The 22,194-nt window shown below is 43.2% G+C and overlaps 1 protein-coding gene across 3 annotated transcripts in view; it reads right to left on the bottom strand.

Annotated features, from left to right (window-relative positions):
• Window positions 1-21,984, bottom strand: part of ALS2 (alsin Rho guanine nucleotide exchange factor ALS2) — a 91,005-nt gene extending 69,021 nt beyond the window's left edge. For 2 of the 3 annotated variants that reach the window (XR_013538282.1, XM_020814474.3), the window contains exons 1-4: window positions 21,839-21,984; window positions 16,645-16,785; window positions 14,685-14,839; window positions 13,268-14,187 (exon numbers count right to left, since the gene is read on the bottom strand). Coding sequence is in view for 2 of the 3 variants with exons in the window: in XM_020814474.3 (XP_020670133.3) it covers window positions 13,268-14,187; window positions 14,685-14,839; window positions 16,645-16,664 (1,095 nt within the window). In the remaining variant the exon portion in view is untranslated. The remainder of the gene's footprint in view (window positions 1-13,267; window positions 14,188-14,684; window positions 14,840-16,644; window positions 16,786-21,838) is intronic. The other variant, XM_072978760.2, reaches the window with a different exon arrangement.
• Window positions 21,985-22,194: the final 210 nt, after the last annotated feature.

Here is a 22,194-nt window from a genome sequence, read left to right as displayed (position 1 = left end):
TCTTCAAATTCCCTTCCTCAGCACAGAGGGGGACCAACTGCATGTCTAGAGAAAGTAGCTAGACTCCTGCAGGTGTTAGCATAAGTAAGGTATGTGTAATTTCAGTGGCTAATTGTGGCTAACCAACAAGATGCCAGGGTATATCTTGCTTGCATGCCTGGTCACACACCCAACTATAAAACCAATAGGTACCCTGGAAACTCATTAGGTAGCTGCAATTAGCCATGGCAAGTTATGGAAACCTTATACAAATAGCAACAGGATTCTAGCCAGATTATTCCAAAGTCTGAGTGTGATATAAGAGAATGTTCAAGAAGCAAGCCTGCAAACACAGGTATCTTCAAAAAGGCCTCTCCTGTCTCTCTTAAAGATAAGCAGGTTCATAGCAAGGTAGTTATGCAGAAAAGCCAGATCCTACACTATTGAGAGTTAAGAAGTTTGAAACTCACACTTTGAATGGAGCCCAGAAAACAACTGGCAACCAATTAAGGGCTTTCAATAGTGTAGTGATGCAATCACATGTTCCATTTTACTAGATTAGTTGCTGAATTTTGCATCAACTAAAGCTTCAGAATAGTTTCCAAGAGTAGCCCCTCTTACAATAGTCTACATGTGATGTAATCAAGGCACAAATAATTGATACTAGATCCAATCAGATGAAGAACAATGACAGCACACAGAAAAATATTTGTACAAAAAAAAAACCCTCCTCACCACCACCAATGCAATGTGGGTTAAAACTTTCGTAAGTTTGATGCTGTCCAGAAGCTTGAAAGTCCCTTTCATAAAGAAAAGAAGTTTCCAATATATCATCACAGAAAGAATCAGCCTAATTTTATTTGTCACAGCTAAAGGCCTTCACGGCACATTATTTGAAACCTGACACTGGTCTCTTCATTAAAGAAAAGCCAAAATTTCCACAGTTCTTAACACTAAGTCATTCAAGAATCCAGAAAAAGCAAAGTTTATTAATTTATTTAACTATTTCTGCTTTTACAGTTTCAAGTGTTAGTACTGAATTCCTGGGGTTTTGCATTGATTAAGAAAAATTATCAAACAATTGCTCCCTTAACTACCAACTGTACTGAATAGGAACCTGGCATATGAAAATAACAACTAGTTCAGATATGCTAGTAAGTGCTGGAGACTATTTTGGACAAAAAATCCATTTTATCCCTTCTCTGAGTCTAATTAAACTACAAGAAACTGCATTCCTTTAACAAGGATTCCATTTAACAGGAATTTAGTTTAAAAGAGAAAGAGAGCGAGAGCGAGAGAGAGGGAGAGAGCAGGAATTCTTACTAAGAACAGATTGAATACATTTGTTACACTCAATGATGTTATTTCATTTTACTTTTAAAATTATAAAATACAAGTGAAATGCCTAGAATATAAAATAGATTGACTCAATAAAAGAAATCATGACTTTTAGTCTGCAAGACTTGACCTGGACTGTTAAATGACAGGACTTTTTGAAGGCCATTAATTCATACCATCACTCTACCTTGAAAGTGACTTGATAGTGTATAACAACCACCACCACTTAGAATCAGTTTTTCCAAAGTACAGTACAACTCAGCCAACAGTGGAGTACTTGCCCAACACAGAAAGCTGTGCTAGTAGATGAAAACAGGCAATGATATTCTTCGTATGGTACACATCCAAAGAACAATCTATCACCATGGGAAGGTCAGAAAGCACATATATGTACTGCACTACTCACGTTGCATAATTTGCAATAACTTTCAAAATATGAAGGAAAAAAATAAATAGTGTTCCAAAATTTAAAGTTTATTTAAAAGACATAGACTCAACTCCTTGTGTAGGAAAAGAGCTCAATATTATTAACCATGATCCCAGAAACAGTGAGAACGTGTTGGCTAATATTCTATTGTTAATTTACACCAGCGTTACTGTGACTGTGTAAACTGAAAGAGCTAATTGTTACTAATTAAAACGTTGCTGCTCACATTCCTGGCCAAGTGCCAAGTTGTGTGACTGGCATGTGACTCCCAAATAAGAGTGGCAATTTGTGGCCCTAATTTACATAATCCCATTTATAACTTCTGTGAATCTCCATAGGGATCTATCCACTACATTCTTAAAAACTATAAAGCTTTAAGTTTTTTGCGGTATTGACTTTCATGTTTATGCTTTACCATAGGGGTGTGCATAGGGATCTTGAAGTTTGTTTGGCTTATAAACTCACCAGGGGCTATGCTGACAAGGAGTGATGGGAGGTTTACATTAAAGCCATAAGGAGAGCCAGAGTTGTCTATTCTGCTTTACAATAAAACAACTAGACATAACATTTAACACAATTACGTAAAAATGATCTTTAAAGCTAATTGTAGGAACTCAAATTGTAAAATAACTGCCAGATACCTGTATTTATGAAATAATTTTTCTAACGGTATCAGTTAATCACATAAAAATGCAGCAGAAAAAGAGGATCAGCAGAGAAGTAAAACCTAGTGTATAAAAGCTGAGTGAATGAAGGCCCAAAGGACCAGAAACCTCCGCAAAAACCAGTGCAAGGACAAGTCTTTCCAGTCATTGCATTCCTGGTTCAGGGCAACACAACACACTGAGTGTAATGTTGTAGAAAATAATCCACTTTGCTTCCAAGGAAGGGAAAAAAGGGCCTTAGTAGCATGGTCACTTTAAAGCTCTTTTCCTCCTGCTTTGGAAGCTAAGAGGATGGTTACCTGTAACATTACACTCTCAGTTGTGGTGCTCTGAACCTGAAAAGGCCAGATTACTTAACCTATAACTGGCTCTTCCAGTGATCCTGTGAATTCACATACATGGGTACCTTCTGCATCTGCACAGAGACCCTTGAGAACATTCTGGATATTTACTTTTCTCCTTCGTTAATATACAGTTCCATCCAGGATTACTGGACGCCATAGCACAATTGTGGGTAGTGTGAGAGACAGAGGGGAGGATGGGTAGTTCTACATTCAAGAACTTGTGAGACTCAAGGCAGGAGTGTAAAGGCTCTCACCAGAGTGTCATCCTCCCTCAAAAGAGAGCTGGAGGCACAGACAAACCCGCCTACACCGCCCAGCAAAACTAGACAGCAGGGAGTTGACACCCGGGAGTTGGAGCGGGAACTTTTGAAAATGACGGTGGCCACACAAACAGGAGGTGAACTGGCTGGAAGAGAGGAAAGGGGGAGGTCCACTGTGGAGGCAGAAATGGGGGATATAAAAGGGCATGTTGACCAGAGACATTGGGGGGATGGGGAGATGATATGGGTAGAAGACCCATGGACTGGTAAATGGGAAACAGTGAGGGTTCCTTGGAAGGAGGCAGACTACCGAAGAAGAGGTCTGCTGCAACGTCCCTCCTATTGGGGAGAGTCTGAGGCCCGAGAGTGGTGCAGACGTCTCAGGGAGGAGAAAGAAGCGGTATCCAGAGAAGAGAGAGAATGCCGGGCATGGTGTTTAGAGGAAGCCCGGAAGAGGGGCTACTTAACGGGCCCTAGACCCCTCTATGAGGAGAGGAGGATGTCTACAGGACGGAGGGACAAGATGATGAGACTACCCCGCTTTTGAACCCAGAGATAGTGGTTCATGACTTTGAGGAGAGTAACCCGTTTTGAGGGGACCTTGGGACGAGTTGGTTAATAAACCCTTTGTTAAAGACATTTGGATGCCCTCGCCGGACCCATTGGCGCCGAGAGAGAAGATTGAAGCTAAAGTTATGCAACAAGATTTATTGCTAAATGTTCCAATAAAAACTAGTTATGATTTTACAGCAGACATGTCTCCAGAGTCTCAGTTGGACACCGGGGAGGTAAAACAAGAACCCTCACAGAACCACAGTTATAGGTAGGTAACCTGAACTACTTATCTGTGATCTCGGTGATTTACACACATGGGTGACTCCCAAGCTAATGTATTGACTGGTGGAATGTCACACAAACATGGAAGACAATAGAGTACAACACATCCAATTTGGCTCTAACATCCAGCTTGCAATGGCTGGCAAGGTCATAGGCTGGGTGGGACCAAGTGGCAGCCTTACAAATGTCCTGCAACTGAAGCCTTTCTAAAACAGCTCTTGACTCTACCAGTGCTCCTGTGCCATATCTCTCCAAGAAAGTTGGTAAGGGGCATTTGGTTAACTCATATACGAGATTGCTTTCACCACCTGCTTCGGACAGTCTCTGTGATGACATTTGTTCAACTTTTTTGTTTCCTTAGTAAAAAATAAACAGTCTAGTAGTTTTCCTAAAGGAAGTTGTTCTATCATTGTAAAATGCAAGAGCACATGTAATGTATGAAGAGTCCTTTCCAGGGAAATACTCGTGATGGAAAAAAATGTGGATAGGTCTAACGGCTGTCTTGTGTGGAAACCTGACAGTACCTTAGGTAGGAATGAAATGTCCATACACAAAGCAACTTTATTTGTGTACAGTTGTCAGTAAGGTTTATTGGAACGTAATGCAGCCATTCTGCTTATCTGTCTAGCTGAAGTTGTAGCCACAAAAAATATGGTTTTATAAGTCAGAAGGCTCAAATAAGCTAGAATGGAGGTTTTTAAAATTGATTTAACACCATTCTGTTAAATGAATTGATTTGAGACCATTGTAGTATTGGTGTCTTTATATTTGGGTACATAGTACTCAAAGTGCAATGAATTTCTTTTCCTGTTAAGCTGGCATCCGTTGTTATAGTCATAAAAAGTTGTGGAGTTTTGAATGGCATGTCCATTTGTACGTCCTGCCACCACTGAGTTGTACTGTAGTGCCAACTTTGATGTTATTTGTAGTCTTTTCTAGACATTGTCTTTCATGCTGTTGAAAGATGCAAGGAACCATAACTGGAGAGGTCTCATCCTGTGCCTGGCATGGGCTACTAGTGCAGTAGTGAATGTCATTAAGCCCAATAATCTTTAAACTGAATGAGTGGTAACCTTTGGCTAGAACTTCAAAGCCAGAGAAATAATTTTGGGCACTCTCTCTTGAGGAAGGCAAAATTTGGAACAGTCATAAAAGGGGGATTAGATATGACAATTTAATAAAATATTATGAAGTGCTTTAAATAGACAAAGCTGTTAAACTTGTAAAAATGAATAAGACCCCCAAGTGAACTCAAATGGGGGAAACTGGGGATATCTGTGTTGTTCACGCTATACATAGCTAAACTGCTAAAAAATAGGATTAAAATACAGAACCTTTTTACTAGTGAATTAATTTCTATATGGTGTAAATACATAGGATTATAGATTTATTAATAACAGGAAAACCAATTTCAATTGAGAGTTAAAAGGAAAAAAAGTCAAAAATACTTATTATTTCCAATCACTTCAAATAAATTGTTCTGCAACCCAGTTGTAATATTCTATTAGAGCACTCACCATATCTGAAAACTATTGTATATAAGATGATTTTAATTTTTAAAAAGGATAAAGTCAGTATTTTTTTTAAAAAAAACATTGTTAATAAGGAATATAATAATTATATGGGAGCTAAGACTGTTTGGGAAACAAACCTAAATAGTAATATATCAGAAGATTCTCGGGGAAAAATATGGACTTATACAATCTTATCAATCATTACTGGAGAATTCTAGAGAAATTGTATTAAAAACAGTTCATACACAGTATCTGTGTCCTATAAAACTTCATAAAATTAATAAGGAGACATCAGCCACATGCTGGAGAAATGGTAGTTCTAAAGGGTCACTGGAACATATGTGGATCTCCTGTCAGAAGGACAAATCATTCTGACATGATGTAATAGAGTAGCTGAGTGTGTTTAACATAGTATGAGATAATCCTTAATGAAATCCCTATTGTTCTTATTATTTACCAGAGAGAAGTTAGCTGATAAAGAGCTGGTGTCGATTCTTGTAGGGGCTGTGAGAACTGAAATTCTTGGACATAGAAAACTGCACAATGATGTTACTTCCATATTCTATTCAAATAGAACATGGAAGTAACATAATTGTGCAGTTTTCTGGATAGAATATGGATAATAACCGTAATGGGAAAATTGACTACTTGTCTTAGACTGCTTAAAGCGTGCTGCTTATATACTACCCCATAGTGCTTAAAGCACTCTCTGGGTGGTTTACAAGTTAATTATGCAGGTTGCACACTCCCCTCCCCCCCCAAAGAGCTGGGTACTCATTTTATCAACCTCGGAAGGATAGAAGGCTGACTCAACCTTGAGCCGGCTACATGTAATTGAATCCCGGGTTGTGTGAACACTTTTGGCTGCAGTACAAGTAGTTTAACCACTGTGTCACGAGGTTTAGAGAAATTTTAAAAAGATAATTTCATTAATTTAAAGATAATTTCCCCTGTCGTTGGGGGAGCTGCTGGTAACATCTGCCGTCCCGAGGCACTGGGTGAGAGACAGTGCCTGGAAGTATTTCTGGCCTGCACTCCCCTACCCTTCAGGACCGGGACCCTGCTGCTGCGCTGCTGCTGCTTTGGGCAAACCCACCCCTTCCTCAACACCAGCCACCTGGCTGGGAGGGGAGGGAAGCTGTAAAAGCAAGAAGCCGGTGCCAGGACCCTCTGAGAACAACGTTCCTGTCGTTGGGGGAGCTGCTGGTAACATCTGCCGTCCCCAGGCACTGGGTGAGAGACAGTGCCTGGGAGTATTTCTGGCCTGCACTCCCCTACCCTTCAGGACCAGGAACCCTGCTGCTGCTGCTGCTGCTGCTTTGGGCTACCCCACCCCTTCCTCAACACCAGCCACCTGGCTGGGAGGGGAGGGAAGCTGTAAAAGCAAGAAGCCGGTGCCAGGACCCTCTGAGAACAACGTTCCTGTCGTTGGGGGAGTTGCTGGTAACATCTGCCGTCCCCAGGCACTGGGTGAGAGACAGTGCCTGGGAATATTTCTGGCCTGCACTCCCCTACCGTTCAGGACCAGGACCCTACTACTGCTGCTGCTGCTGCTGCTGCTTTGGGCTACCCCACCCCTTCTGCAACACCAGCCATCTGGTTGGGAGGGGAGAAGGGGCATTAGAAGGGTGTGTGGGTTTGTTTTGTTTGTTTTTAACTATCATTGAGTTGCATAGAGACCCACAGTGGACCTGATGGAACAGGAAGGGGGGAGGGCGTTGGAGGGGGCAGCCATTGAGGTGGTGCTGGGTAGGGGAAGGAATGGCGGTGGGGGTAGAACATGCCCGCGTAGGAGAAGAGAGGTTAGATATCTTACATCTATCCCCTCTTCTAGTCCTACCTCCAACCAGATGGTATCAGGCAACCATATCAGCAAACCCTCGAGCCACACGGTGCTGTTGATGAACGCCAGGTCAGTACAAAACAAAACTGCCCTCATCCATGATGTAATTCTGGATGAGGGGGCTGACCTGGCGTGCATTACTGAGACCTGGGTGGGAGAGGAAGGTGGTGTCCCCCTCTCCCAGCTGTGTCCTCCTGGGTACTCAGTCCAGCACCAGTGTTGCTCGGAGGGTCGGGGAGGGGGAGTTGCTATAGTCTATAGGAGTTCTATCTCCTTGACCAGGCTTCCTATCCCTTTGAGAGGAGGTCTCGAGGGCCTGTATTGTGTGTTGGGCTCACGAGACAGATTAGGAATTCTGTTGGTGTACCGCCCACCCTGCTGCGTACCAACAGTCTCCCTACCTGAGCTGACGGAGGCAGTCTCGGACCTGGTGTTGAGGACTCCCAGGCTGCTGGTGCTGGGGGACCTCAACATCCATGCTGAGGCTGCCTTGACTGGGGCAGCTCAGGACTTCATGGCCGCCATGACAACCATGGGGCTGTCTCAATGTGTCATCGGCCTGACACATGAGAAGGGCCACACCTTGGACCTGGTTTTCACAACGGGACTGGAAGGTGGTGGTTTGGATGTGGAGGGGCTGGTCGTGACCCCATTGTCATGGTCAGACCACTTCCTGGTCAAATTTAGTCTATTAGCTTCTTCTTCCCTCTGCAAGGGTGGGGGATCGATTAAGATGATCCGCCCCCGGAGACTAATGGATCCGGATGGTTTCCTGAATGCTCTGGGGGAGTATCCGTCTGATATGGTTGGCGCTCCTGTCGAAGCTCAGGTCACCCTGTGGAATAGGGAGATGACCCGGGCGGTTGACACGATTGCGCCTAAGCGCCCTCTCCCTGCTCGCCGAGCCCAGACAGCTCCCTGGTATACTTCTGAACTGCGGGCGATGAAGCAAGAGGGGAGACGGCTAGAGCGCAGGTGGAGGAAGTCCCGCTGGGAACCCGATCGAACACGACTTAGAGCCCATTATCGGGCCTATTTCGTGGCAATACGGCTGGCGAAACGGCAATATTTCTCCAGCCGTATTGCTTCCTCAGAATGTCGTCCAGGAGAGCTGTTTCGGGTGGTCCGGGATCTTCTTCAACCGGGAAACCCGGTGGAGGTCCCGGACTGCTCATCAGCTCGCTGTGATGAGTTTGCTATTCATTTTGAGGAAAAAATCGCTCAGATTCGCAGTGGGCTGGACTCCACTGTTACTGCAAAATCGGAAGATGTGTCCAGTGTGCCGTGCTTAGGTCAAACTTTAATGGATGAGTTTCAATTGTTGAGACCCGAGGATGTGGACAGGGTGCTTGGATCTGTCCGTTCTACCACCACGCCGCTCGACCCTTGCCCATCTTGGCTAATTAGAAGATCTGCCAGGGGGGTTCGCACTTGGGTCCAGGAGGCCGTGAACGCCTCTCTGAGAGAGGGAGTGGTCCCTACTGCCTTGAAAGAGGCGGTAATTCGACCACTCCTTAAAAAGCCTAACCTGGACCCAAGGCTGGTGGTCAACTACCGACCAGTGGCGAACCTCCCTTATTTGGGCAAGGTGTTGGAGCGGGTTGTGGCCGGGCAACTCCAGGCGCTGCTGGATGAAACGGATTTTCTGGATCCATTTCAATCGGGTTTCAGGCCGGGTTTTGGTACAGAGACTGCCTTGGTCACCCTGTACGATGACCTTTGCCGGGAGAGAGACAGGGGGAGTGTGACCCTGTTGATACTCCTGGACCTCTCAGCAGCTTTCGACACCATCGACCATGGTGTCCTTCTGGATAGGCTGGCTGGGTTGGGACTTGGGGGCACTGTTTTACGGTGGTTCCGCTCCTTCCTGGCTGACCATGTCCAGAGGGTGGTGCTGGGGGACAGTTGCTCTGCCCCATGGCAGTTATGTCATGGGGTTCCTCAGGGCTCAATACTGTCCCCCATGCTGTTTAACATTTACATGAAACCGCTGGGAGAGGTCATCAGGAGGTTTGGGCTGAGGAGTCAGCAATAAGCTGACGACACTCAGCTCTACCTCTCGTTTTCCACCAAGCCAGGTGAGGCGATTTCTGTGCTGAACTCGTGTCTGGACCTGATAATGGACTGGATGAGGGTTAATAAATTGAAACTCAATCCAGACAAGACGGAAGTGCTGTTAGTGGGTGCTTCGCCGGACAGGTTGGAGGGCCACTTCCCTGTCCTGAATGGGGTTACACTCCCCCTAAGGGACAGGGTCCGCAGCTTGGGGGTGCTCCTGGACCCCAGTCTAACACTGGAAGCCCAGGTGGACTCGGTGGCCAGGGGCGCCTTCCTCCAGCTGCGGAAATTATACCAGCTACGGCCCTACCTGGACGAGCGGAGTCTCATGACAGTTACACATGCACTGGTAACATCTCGTATTGATTATTGCAATGCGCTCTACGTGGGGCTGCCTTTGAAGACGGTCCGGCGACTGCAACTGGTCCAGAATCGAGCTGCGCGGCTGGTGAGTGGTGGGGCCGCCAGAGAGCACATCAAGCCGATTCTGTATAATTTACATTGGTTACCAGTTGCTGTCCGGGCCCAATTCAAAGTGCTTGTTTTGACATATAAAGCCCTAAACGGCTTGGGCCCTGGATACTTGAAGGACCGCCTCCTTCCATATGAGCCTACCAGGCTGTTAAGATCTTGCCAGGGGGCCCTTTTGAAAGAGCCATCCCTCAAGGAGGTAAGAGGGATGGCTTGTAGACAAAGGGCCTTCTCGGCAGCTGCCCCCAGACTATGGAACGCCCTCCCAACTGAAATTCGCCTGGCGCCGACACTGATGATATTTCGGCGCCAGGTCAAAACCTTCCTGTTCCAGAAGGCTTTTAATTGAAATAACATTAACTGTGGGTCTTAATGATGGCAATTTTAATTGTATTTTTTAATTGTATTTTAATTGTATTTTAACTGTATTTTAATCATTTTGTTTTACTGTATTGAATTTTGGTTGTTGTGAGCCGCCCAGAGACCTTTGGGTAGAGTGGGCGGCATATAAATTAAATAAATAATAATAATAATAATAATTTGGCGCTATTGTTAGTTTTTAGTTCAGAATTAAATATTGAGGTTGATATTTTGAGAAGTTGGCTGAAGTGTTGGTCTGTTTTTTTTTTAAGTTTAACAGAATGAATATATTAAGGGACTATAGGAATGAACTGTATTATTTTTACAGATATATTGCTGAATGTGTGATTGTACTGGCAATTGGGCTATAAAATAAAAACTTGCATTTAAAAACCTCTCTTTTGAGAAAGAAAAGTTTTTCCTTTGTTTGAATCTAAAATGGCACTTATGTATTGCGTTGTCGTTGTTGTCTGACGATTTGACTTTTTCAAGTTGATTTTGAACCTGAGATCCCACAGAAGTCGTAGTGTCATTTGTAGATTTTTTGGAAATTTCCCCATCAAATTCATTACAATTAACCAGTCATCTATACTGGGGAAAATATTTACTCCCCTAACCCTGAGACATGCTGCAAGTTGTGCCATATATTTGATAAAAAATTGGAGTGTTGTTGAGAGGACAAATGGAAGCACCCTGAACTCATAAATTTGATGTCCCAAGGCAAAACAGAGGAAACGACGACGGTTTGGTGTTGTCGCTATATGGAAATAAGCATCTTTCAGATCCATTACTGGGAACCAGTCCCCTCTTTCAAAAGTGGGAATATATTTGTTAGCATTATTTTTGAATTTTCTGGCAATAATGTAACTGTTTACAAGTCTAGTATCAGACATAACTCTTTGTCCTTTTTCAGCATAGTAAAATAATGAGAATAGAACTCTTTCCTCATGTAATCTACAATTGCATTCTTCTGTAGAAGGGTTACAATTTATTTCTCTAAAATTTCTGATGATTTTGTTGACTGAAAAATGTTGGTTGGTGGAATTATTTCTAATTCGATGGAATAATCAAGAGCTATGATACCAAGCACCCAATGGTCACTGGTAATGGAGCACAAAGTGTTGTAAATGGATGCTCAGGTGGTCTGGGAGGAGTAGATAGTTGGAAATTCCATAATTTTTTCATGTATGCTGTTGGTTTCATGTGCATTTAAGCCAAAATCTCTGTATGGTAGTTTTTTGTATATTCTAAAGTAGGTTTGCATTGGGGCCAACTGTGCTGGTATTTGCAGAAGCTGGTGGATGGTTATGAACATGACATTTGCTTTTCTACAGGAGATCTCCCTCTCTAGTATGTACATATGATCTTTTCAAAGAGGTTCTGCACTGCTTTTATAGGTACTATGGTGTAAAACCCACTCATTTTGCTGTGTTTCTCTTTTCATACAGATCCGCCATAATGCAATCTGTTTTGCTGATGAACAGGCTTCCCCCATCAAAATGCAAGTCCTTTTGCAAGCTTAGCAAAAGAGGCTGCATTTTATCTGCAGAGGAAAATAGAGCGGTAGTATCTCCTACATCAGAATCTGGAGATAAGGAGATAGATGGGGATAACTCCAGATCAGGTTCAGTATTGGTAGACTCAGTCTTGCTTGACTGTATCAGTTGTGGTTGATCAACACATTCTTCAGCAGACTCTGTTTGAAACACATGTAAGTCTATGTACTAAGAGTTTCTAGGTACCAGCACTCTGATTTGAAATACTCGAACTCAATCACAATCTCAGTAACAGTTTTATCCACTTCAGGAGAATTGGCAAAATGTCAGCTTGGAGAAGAAGCATAAGAATCACTTGTTGGTGACCTCTGTCACTCACATACAGAGAGGCCAGCTCCTTTTTCTGACATTGACTCCAGGCATACAAGGTCTATGGTTTTTCTGAAAAGAGGAGTACACATTTGTGCTGAAGGGAAGACTACCACTGATGTGAGTTGTTTCTTATCTGCCTTCTTTGTCTTTTTAGGTTTTGAAGGCTCTGTTTCAGAAATTTTCCTTCTTTCCTTCAATGTCAAATATGTTGGTGTGGAAGCCTTAGATGACTTGAAAGCATCTGCTGAGGTATATCTATTGTTCAATACTGAAGCAAATGCTTTGGTATTAGGTTTTGCCAAATTGATTCAACAGAATTATTTTGTTGGATATTTTGATCTTCTTTAAGAACTGTCTCCATTACTATATTTTTAAATTAGATATTTACAAATGATTTAATCTAAAGTTTAGGCCTGCTCTTTTGAGATGGTATCAATGGCCTTAAATGACTCTTCCCATGAGAAGAATTTTAGCCATAGCTTCCTATCCCTAAGTGCCACCTTTGTGAAGCTTAGGCAAATTTTACAGTTCTGGGCGCAGTGACCCTTACCCAGACAGTAAAGGCACTTTCTTCGGTCATCAATTAGTGGTATCTTGCTGCTACAAGACACACAGTGCTTGAACACAGGCGCCTCAGAGGCCATAAACAGTGAAGACAATGATGAACAATGCTTACATTTTTTAAAAGAAATGAAGACCAACCCCCCCCCCAAAAAAAACCCAGGAGGAGGTAAAGAAGGAAGGTAAGTAACAGAAATTTTCAAAGGAAGAGAAATACTTGCTCTCAATGTTCTCAAGATGCTGCCTAGTTGACAGAAGAAACTGAGGAGTGTCCATTGTCTGGAGTACTATACATTAATTAAAGGGAGGTATAAAGCTCTAGAATGTTCCTAAGAGTATCTCCACAGGTACAGAAGTAATCTATGTGTGGGAATCACTGAGACCAGAAAGCAGCAGCAGAGACCAAAATCTCATCCTGACCTGATTTTTGAATGGTGCAGATAAAGACTTTTTCATTTGCCCAGGATTTTGGATCTTGAGTTTTTATATACTGGTTTCTAATTTCTTTGCTGACCCTCTCTTTCTGCTGCATTTTTATTGTAATTTGATAACTGTTTTAATGGGTCCTTTATATAAAATTAGATAGTTCTCGCTTTTGAATAACAGACTAATAAGAGAAAAAATGTTTTCTTCAGAATCATAGCACTAATGCAAATTCAAAAACCCAGCTATTTTGAGAGTTTTGCAAAACCTGCACCTCACACAGAAACAAAAGTTGCTACTACCTAATATATGTAGATACCTGTTCAGGTAGTGGGTTGTTTTGCTTCTCCTCACTCCTATCCAATGAATGATCTGGAATGCTTTCCAAGTTCTGCTTCACTGCTGGTTTGTCAGTTGCCATGAGATTTCCAGGACTTGAAATGCCATTGCCTTCCTGTCCACTGTTTTTTGAAAAAATACTTGTTGCATCACAGTCTGCAGCAGCAAGTGCCTCGTCTTCCTTAAGGGTTTTCTGACAATCCTCACTCTGGCTGCTTGTTGCACTCTTCCCCTCCAGAATGTCTAGGGAGGAGCAAGAGATGTGGCTTTCTGACTGGGAATCAGCCAGAATCACCCCCAAAGGGCAGCAGTGACTATCTGAGATGATGACATGGTCTTCTTTGTCGGTCATGGTAATTAGGAGCTGGCTGCAATGATTGCATCGCTCTGGGATGGGTTTTACGTCCTGGGTAGGGAGGCACTGGACAAGAGCCAGGCTATGAGAGGTCCCACAAGCGACCTGAAGCACAACACGCCCTGCCAAGTACTCAACCTTTTGGGGCTTGGTCACTGGAAAAGTATTGGTGATAAGTCCAAGCTGGCAGCCACTTCCCCATGCCCATATTTCCCTACTCAGTGATAGGGCCAGGGTATGCTCCTCTCCACATGCCAGTTGCAAAATTCTTGTTGGCAAGAAGGGGCTAGCTTCAGAATCAGAAATACTGATGGGTACAGGTTCTGGCACCATGCCCTGGTTGGTCACAGCACACTGTCCAGATGAATTTTCTCCCCACATGTACACCACGCCGCCTTCAGTCACTGCGCCACTATGGAAGCTGCCAGCGGCTACTGTAATTACATGCTGTCCACTCAAACTCTTTTCTAGTATAGGACAATTACTATTGGCATCTCCTAGCCCGACCCTCCAGGGCTTTTTTCCAAAACTGTAAACTTGACCATCTGAAACAAAGAAAACATTATTTAAGCAAAATTCAACTCCCAGGCATATACTATGCAAAAAAAAGTAATTATACTAGCACCAAAGTACAACAGAGTGGAAATACAGTACAGTTACTGCCTGGCTGGACAATTATTGAGCTACCAATCGTTGAAAGCCAATTTATACAGAACATATTTACCAGAAAGTATGATGCTGCAGATAACACTGGGGAAAATTTCTCTAGCAGAAAGATAAACATAAAACTGAAGTAAAGTTCTGCGGGCTTCCCATATCATGCTATACACTTTATTAAAGTGGAGTATAAAGAAAAGCAAGAACTCAATCATGACTATTAAATGTATAGCCATGACTGAGTTCTTGCTTTTCTTTATATTCCACTCATGAAGAACAGAACAACTGATACAGAAGTAACAGTGTATAACTGCAGATGATCTTTTTTCTTAGCTGTTTGCACACAATAAAAAATAATAATGATTTTAGGACTATTGTTCCATACCATCTGACAGAAGCACGCCATGGTTTACTCCAAGTGCTGCTTGCAATACTGTCTTTCCACTCCAGCCTGGCAGTCTTTCTGGGGCTGGACAACTGCAGCCAGCCTGCCACATATAAATTTGGCCCCGCTCTCCTCCTCCTTCTTGGTCTGCCGAGCTATTTAGAAAAACAGACAATTAACACTGTATAAATCCTCAGAGTGTTAGAGCACGAGAAAACCAGAATTGGCAAAAATCCCATTCTCTCTCTCTCTCTCTCTCTCTCTCTCTGTGTGTGTGTGTGTGTAAATTATCCACACTTAATTATTCAGAATGCAGACTTTGTCCATACATGATAGAGATGGGGGTATTCATATACAATTACCCCTGCACAGCTAGATGTAACGAGGGTGCCGCCCCCTGGGTCTGGACTGTCAACTCATGTGTCCGCCGGCGGCGGCTCCACTCTCCCTTTCAATCCCTCCAGAACTCCCGTTAAACTATCCACTCTTGGCGGCAGGAGGAAAGATGAGTCTCCCTGCCAGGCTGATGACTGGATAGCCGACTGGGACCTCCAGAGCGACTGGGAGAGTGGAGCCAGCAGTGACAAACTGGTCCCAAGGGGGCTGGCCCCTCATTACGTCCAGCTGTGTGTGGGTATTTGTATACGAATACCCCCATCTCTAATAATAGCTTCTAGAAGGGGTAGTCAGTCAGTGAGAAGAGTGCATCATCAAATCAAGCAGCTGTTAAAAGTCTAAAGGCACTTCAGATGATCTCAGCATTACTCAGTGCAAGTCAGAAATATGTCATGTGCCTATTTCCAGTATTCTCTGTTACCTACATACCTCTATACCTCTGTTACCTACCCCCCCATACTATCGTACAGCACTTGTACTTGCAGTTCCTCTGGTATCTGCGCATCCTGGAAAGAGGGAATCCCCTGACCCAGGACTGGGTTTCCTGTGCTCCTGATAGCAAGGGAGCCTCCCCTGCCCGCCCCCACAGAAAAGGCAGCTTCTCCATTTTTCCAGAAGCTGCTTTTCTCAGAGAAGTCAGGCCACTAAGGAATTTCTCTTAAGCTATCTGTATATAGCATTGTCTCTGGTTCCATCAAGTAGCCATTCCTGGAAATATACCCCTGGAAGGTGTATTCAAGTGTTTTTTTTAAATTCTTTTTTTTATTTTTCCCCCCCGTGTAGTGGATAAGTGAAACTGAGGGTACTGGTCCCATATATATATATGGCAGTCCTACTGTACTGGGGAGCCACAGCCAGTGACCAGTAAGTAAAGGGAGCCACGAGTCAAAAAAAGTTTGGGAACCACTTGTCTACAGGGAGTCCTAGGCCCAAGTCTCTACTTGGTCCTGACTGACTTCTCTCAGGCCAGCCTCTCTCACTCAACTTACAGCTTTCTTTTTAGTTCCAGCTCTAAAGAGAGTGCCATGGTTTTAACAGCTATACTGCAATACTGACATCTTCTTCCTCAGCTTAAAATACTGCACAACTTTAAAGGCATAGGTATTAACATACTAAATTAGTCTTTACTGATTAACTGGACTCCCAATGGGGTGTAGTGGGTAGAGTGATGAACTAGGACTCTAGAGAATGGGGTTCGAATCCCTGCTCAGCCATGGAAACTCACTGGGGAAGGAGAACTGATAAAACCACTCCTTAAATGTTTCACTTACCTTGCAAGCCTTGTTAGGGTCGCTATAAGTTAGATCCGACTTGACAGCATGCAACACACATGAATCAGTTCACTAACCTGCAAAATACTTTCATTGGTCTACCTGCTCATATACCTACAAAAATGTGAATTACTTCCACATCTCAGTATTCCGAAAGTATCAAATTTTCCACTTTGCAAAGACCTACATCTAATTTCCCAAGAGAACATCTTATCTGCTGTGAGTATCTATTTACAAATTGAAGTTAAACATTCAATTACCAAGTTGAAAATGTATGCAAAATATACCCTCACCTTTCTTCTTGCGAGTCCATCTGTCAGTGAGAAGAGTCCATCACCAAATCATTCCTTTTTGAGATAGTAATGAGACAGTTTTGAAGACCATTGAAAGTGAAATGCAAACTCAGCAGCTGACGTCCATCCACAACAGACTCACTACAAAATTCAGGGAAGACAAAGTCATCTCAGCCATTCAGTCAACGAACATGTACACAAGACCGGAATGCTAAAAAATCACTAACAAAACCTCAGCAGAGAAACGTATTCTGCCCACAGATCCCATGAAAGGCCTTTACAACTTTTAAACAAAACTAGTTTGCAAGAGAATGTGCCTATAAGACAATGTGGTCTTTTCAGTCAGCACCGCTCTCTTTATCAGCTATGAAAAGGCCAAACTAGAACCGCTACACTGGAAGTTATGATTATTCAACACTTTGTTTTCTGAATAGAACAACACTGTTTTTAACACAGACCTTATCTGTATCAAAATATTTATCTCATATGATGCTGCAGCAAAACAACAAGGGCTGTTTCTCACCATTTTATATGGACTAGTACTTGCAAAGGGGGAATGTAGGATTTTGTACTAGAAGAAGCCATGAGCGTCATCTCTCTGCAGTGATACAAGGAAAGCAACTGTGAAACTATCAGCTCTTTTTCTTGCAGGACAGACATACTGCTGCTGAATTGCCACAGACGCATCATGTGAAACAGCAACACAGCTTCCCTACAATTCATTACTTATCAGAACAGTAATGTTTAGAACAGAGGCAGGGAGCCTTCCACTTTCCAAGTAACTTGGTCTACAACTTCTATCAGCCTCACATACATGGCAAATTGTAAGGGATGGTTGGGAGTTGTAATCCAAGCTCAAGGTTGCCAAGTCACCAAAATTCCATTCTCTGATATTTTTAGGGGTGACACCACAGGAGCAGAACCTTGTGGTGTCATACAGTGGAGCAACTGATTGTGGAAAAATGTACAAAGAGAATATAGGAAAAATAGGCCTAGTATCTGGTGACAGTCCAGCTACCCAGCTAATGTGGCAGGTCAAAATCCAAGGGAAAAACTTATTTTGGAGTATATCATACTTCTCGGCCAGTGGTTCCCAACCTTGGGTCCCCAATGTTCATGAACAAAACTCCCAGAATCTCTCACCACTAGCTGTCCTGGCAAAGGTTTCTGGGTGTTAAAGACCAAGAATGTCTGGGGACCCAAGTTTGGGAATCACATCTAGGCTCTTTGTGCCATACAGCATTATTATACAGAGCAAATGACACATGGGGATTTTGAGGCTCTTTGCTGCTGCAGAGACTTGTGAAAGATTCACAACAATCCCACAAATATTTTTCAGGTTATTAGCGTCAGGGCTCACGCAACAAAAAGATGAAATGTTTTGATGCCAGCACTGTTCTCCTTGCGTTGCTCCAAATGGCAAATGATGAACCCAAGTGCATCTACCCACTGAATCTCTCTTGTTCCTTCATATTTGTCCTGGATTTCAGTTGCACCAACTTTGAAAAAGCACAACACATGTATGAGCACCTTCACATTGAATCATTGAGCACTGAAGTCAGCTGAGAATGGGTAGAGATAGAAAGCTTCAAAACCTGAGTACCCAAAACAAACAAGTAGGTTTCCTTCTCTGATACTCTTTGTCCTTAAGAGATAAAGTCTACTTACTTGGTTTCCTTCTCTGATACTCTTTGTCCTTAGAGATAATGTCTACTTGCTTGGACAAAAGCAATACGACTTCCTTGAAACTTCAGTTGCCACTCTGACAATTGGCAATTCTATTCAAACCATCTGGAGGGACAAAGTTTCCCCACCCATGAAAACTGTAATGTGAGGAGCAACTTAATGAGTGAGCGCATACAAAATAAAAAATTCTTCAAGTGTATATAGTAATCTATGTGGCAATCAATGATGTATCAAAATCTGGCAAATAGCTGGGCTCAGTTTTGCTGCCTTCCCCAAACTACCAAGACTGCTGGAGATGTTGTCTAAAATTTAAGTGTTATTTAATCAAAATCTTCATGCCTTCACAGCTACAGAATTATCTTCCAGATTGACATTAAATATTTACAACTGTTGTGACTCCTAATTGTGTAAGTCAAGCCCTATATAATTGGCCACCTGAAACAGCTGTGCCACACTATTTTGAGCACCGTTTTCTTTGTCATTTTGAAAGTGCAACACTGGTTACATGTTGTTTTGAACAATTTCAACATCTTGCAAAACCCATTAAGGGATTCCAAAAAGTATCCCTTGGACCACACACCACTTCCCTGCTAATTATGCTGTTCCATGCAACTGTTTCGTTTGCACAATATGGCAAGCCCTGAATGTTTCCCAGTGCTTCTGTATTTAGCCACTTATATAAACCAACTCTTATTAAATTTGGGAGGTTCACTTTTCAATCTCAAATGATGCCTGTTTTTTTATTTGTAAGATATGAGAATTGAGAAGGAAGACGGCTAATCATTTTCGTTTGTATCGGTTTACTGCCCGACTCACAACAACAACCCAGTCATTCAAATTAATTATACCACATTTCCCCAAGGCCTACTTTTAAAAATATCCAATACCACAGTAAAAGCAATTAACTACCACTAGCAGGATGTGAATGAAATGCTTGTAACAATATAATAAAACAGTAATTGTAATATGAAAATAGCTTTGTTATGTTCACTTATGTCCTAAGACTTCCATTGTTATGGTAGGATGTTATTTTTATTAGGCAAGGAAATAGACAAACACATCTAAAGTATGAACAGAACAGAACTTATGAGTTGTACCTGACAAGTTTACTTGGTGCAAGGAATTCAGAATATCTGACTGCATATTTTCCTTGCTGAACAAAACACTACAGTTCTTCAGTACACAGTATGAATTCTTAACTAAACCCCAGGATGCTCACATTCCAGCAAGGAGTAATATACATACAGTACATGTATACTATATAGACAGATGTATCTATTGTATAGAACAGCCATTCTCAACATTTGTTGTTGTGGGGTTTTTTTGCCACAGCCGTAAACACAAAAAGAAAGAAATACAAAGTGAATCAGTGGTTTGGAAACCTGGGTTCCCAGATGTTCTTGACCTAAAACTCCCATAAGCCTTCACCATTAGCAGTGCCAGCTGGACTTCTGGGAATTGTAGTACAAGAACATCTGGGGACCAAGGTTGGGAACCACTAGTCTAGAACATTCAGCATTTCGTATTTAAGAGAATAAACCAAATCACCATAGTTTTCCCTGTTTACTAGTAGTTCTGCTTCGATTTGAACACAACAGGCACCATTCTCAAGGAACACTGAAACATCAGAAACAAATGGTCAGGAAGCAGAGAAAGTGGACAAAGTGCAGCACCCCAGGTCCTTGGGGTCTACAAATGCCACCATTCCTCACTACCAGCTATAACGTATGGGAACTGCAGTCCAACAACATCGGGATGGTTACAAAGTTCATTCATGGTTTGCCATCACATTTGCAAATATACTCCAGTTTACAAACCATTCTATGCAAAAGAGTGGAAACCAGGATATCAAGACCATTTGTTATTTGCTGTTGAGTTCTGCTGTTTTACATAAATCAAATGATATGACATACTAATTCATGTCCTTATGGAAACAAGTCTTTGAGCATCAAATGAACACTTCTGTTCCTTGCTACCTTCAAGACACATGGCTGAACTTTAGAATCTGGACCCAAGTCATCAACTGGAATGAACTGGCTTATGAGAGGTAGAAACCTGAAGGTCTCCTGCCCGAGGCAAGCCCTACGAAGAACTATTACACCATTGCTCATCAGGAGAGGATGAAAGACTATTATAGCAGCTTCCCATTTTGGAACTTTCATGAGACCTGTCACAAAATGTTACAGCACGCAATATTCCTGTTCCAAGGTTCCAGCCCGCCATGCCTTCTTGCCAGGCTACTCCATTCCTTTAAAATCTCCACGGTTAGCATTCCTCGGCCACTGAGAATGCACAATTTTCACTGGCTTATGAGAGACATCCCTGGAGTAATTTTTGCCTGAAGATTGTGGGGTTTTATGGTACTTCTGTAAATCCTGGGGTTTCCATGCTTCACAATCTCTCCCTCTTCTGTGGGGTAGAGTTGTTTTGGATACATAATAACTGACACCGAGTAGTCTGCCTTCACTGTTAAAGCACATAAACAGTACCATAGCTATCAGTTGCACAGCACCCTTGACATTACTGCGCTAGTCCCTCTTGATTTTTACTCCTCTTTAGACGCCCATCCTCTAAATGAATTTCTCATTTCTGTCCTTTCACATATATAATTCTCTTTAGGCCTTGTGAGCATACTATTGCAACTCATATGTTTACAAATAGACCAATCCTCTACAAAAAGGTTTGCCCCACTCAACTTTTGAGACTAAAATAAAATTTGTTGTGACTAGTAAGAGCAATGCAACATAATCAGCATCTCCCACCACCAGGAAAATTTCTCTTTGGAAAGGCCCTTTCCCAACAGCTGCTAAAAAAGGTCAAATGAGGCCATGCATTGACACCATGCCAGATACTTAATTTTTCCACGAAAAAGAGAACACTGAGCGAACACAATCTAGCCCATCTAAGAGGGGGGGGGGCAAACAGATATTTATTCTGAACATGATGAACCACAAGGCAGGAGACAAGAATACTCGAGAGCAACAGGTAAACACTTGAGGCTGTTTCTGCTGCCTAAAAATTCTGAAGTAAACGAAAAAGGGAAGAAGGCATTTTCCCTTCGGGATGGAAAAGGGACATGTATTTGAGGCAAGGGTCCCTTAACCCCTTTTTTTTTTCATTTTATACACAGAGAAAACACGTGGGGGGTGCTTTTCTCTGCAGAAAAAGGGCAGAAATTCGGCATCTCTTTAGGAGTTCAGAACGGGCTGGGATGCTAGAGGAAGGCAATATGACGACAGCCAAGGCAGACGAGACACCCAACATGCCCCTCCCCGCCGTGTCCTCATCACGTGACTGAAGTTTTTCTCTCTCTTCTCCCCCCCCCCTCCACCCCCGGCTCTAGTTTAGACTCCGCTCTAAGGGTCAGCAGCGGAGGGGGGGGGTAGACGAGGGAGGCACCACCACACGGCCGTTGGAGATTGGGTCCTGGCACGCGCGACGTACGGCTCGCGCCCCCCTCACCTCCCGTCGTCTCTTGCCTCCTTCCCCCGCCCGCCAAACCTCTCACCATGAGGTGTGTGTGCGCGCGCCCTCGCCTTTACCCGCCAAGATCCCCCGCCGGCTTCTAGGGACGCTCAAACCAGCTGATTCACGTAAAGAGAAGGAAGAGGGAGGGGGAAAAAGGCGGAGCTTGCTCGCCTTTAGGGGCGGGGTCAGCCTCTGGCCCGATGAGATGATGAAGAAGCCGAGACAGCAAGGGGAGGTCGGGTTGGGCGCGCGGACGGGGGCTGGAGTGGGACAAACTAGTGAAAGCACGGTTAAGAAAACAAGAGCTGCCAGGGAAGAAGCGGCCGCAGCCTTTGCTTAGGAAGGGGACCCTTGAGCTCTTCGTACATTGTTTAACATTTTCAGAAAAGATAGATA

Source organism: Pogona vitticeps, chromosome 1 (assembly GCF_051106095.1).
Source record: "Pogona vitticeps strain Pit_001003342236 chromosome 1, PviZW2.1, whole genome shotgun sequence".
Taxonomy (NCBI): domain Eukaryota; kingdom Metazoa; phylum Chordata; class Lepidosauria; order Squamata; family Agamidae; genus Pogona; species Pogona vitticeps.
Note: the sequence above shows the minus strand (reverse complement) of the source record. Positions and strands in the feature narration are given on the sequence as shown.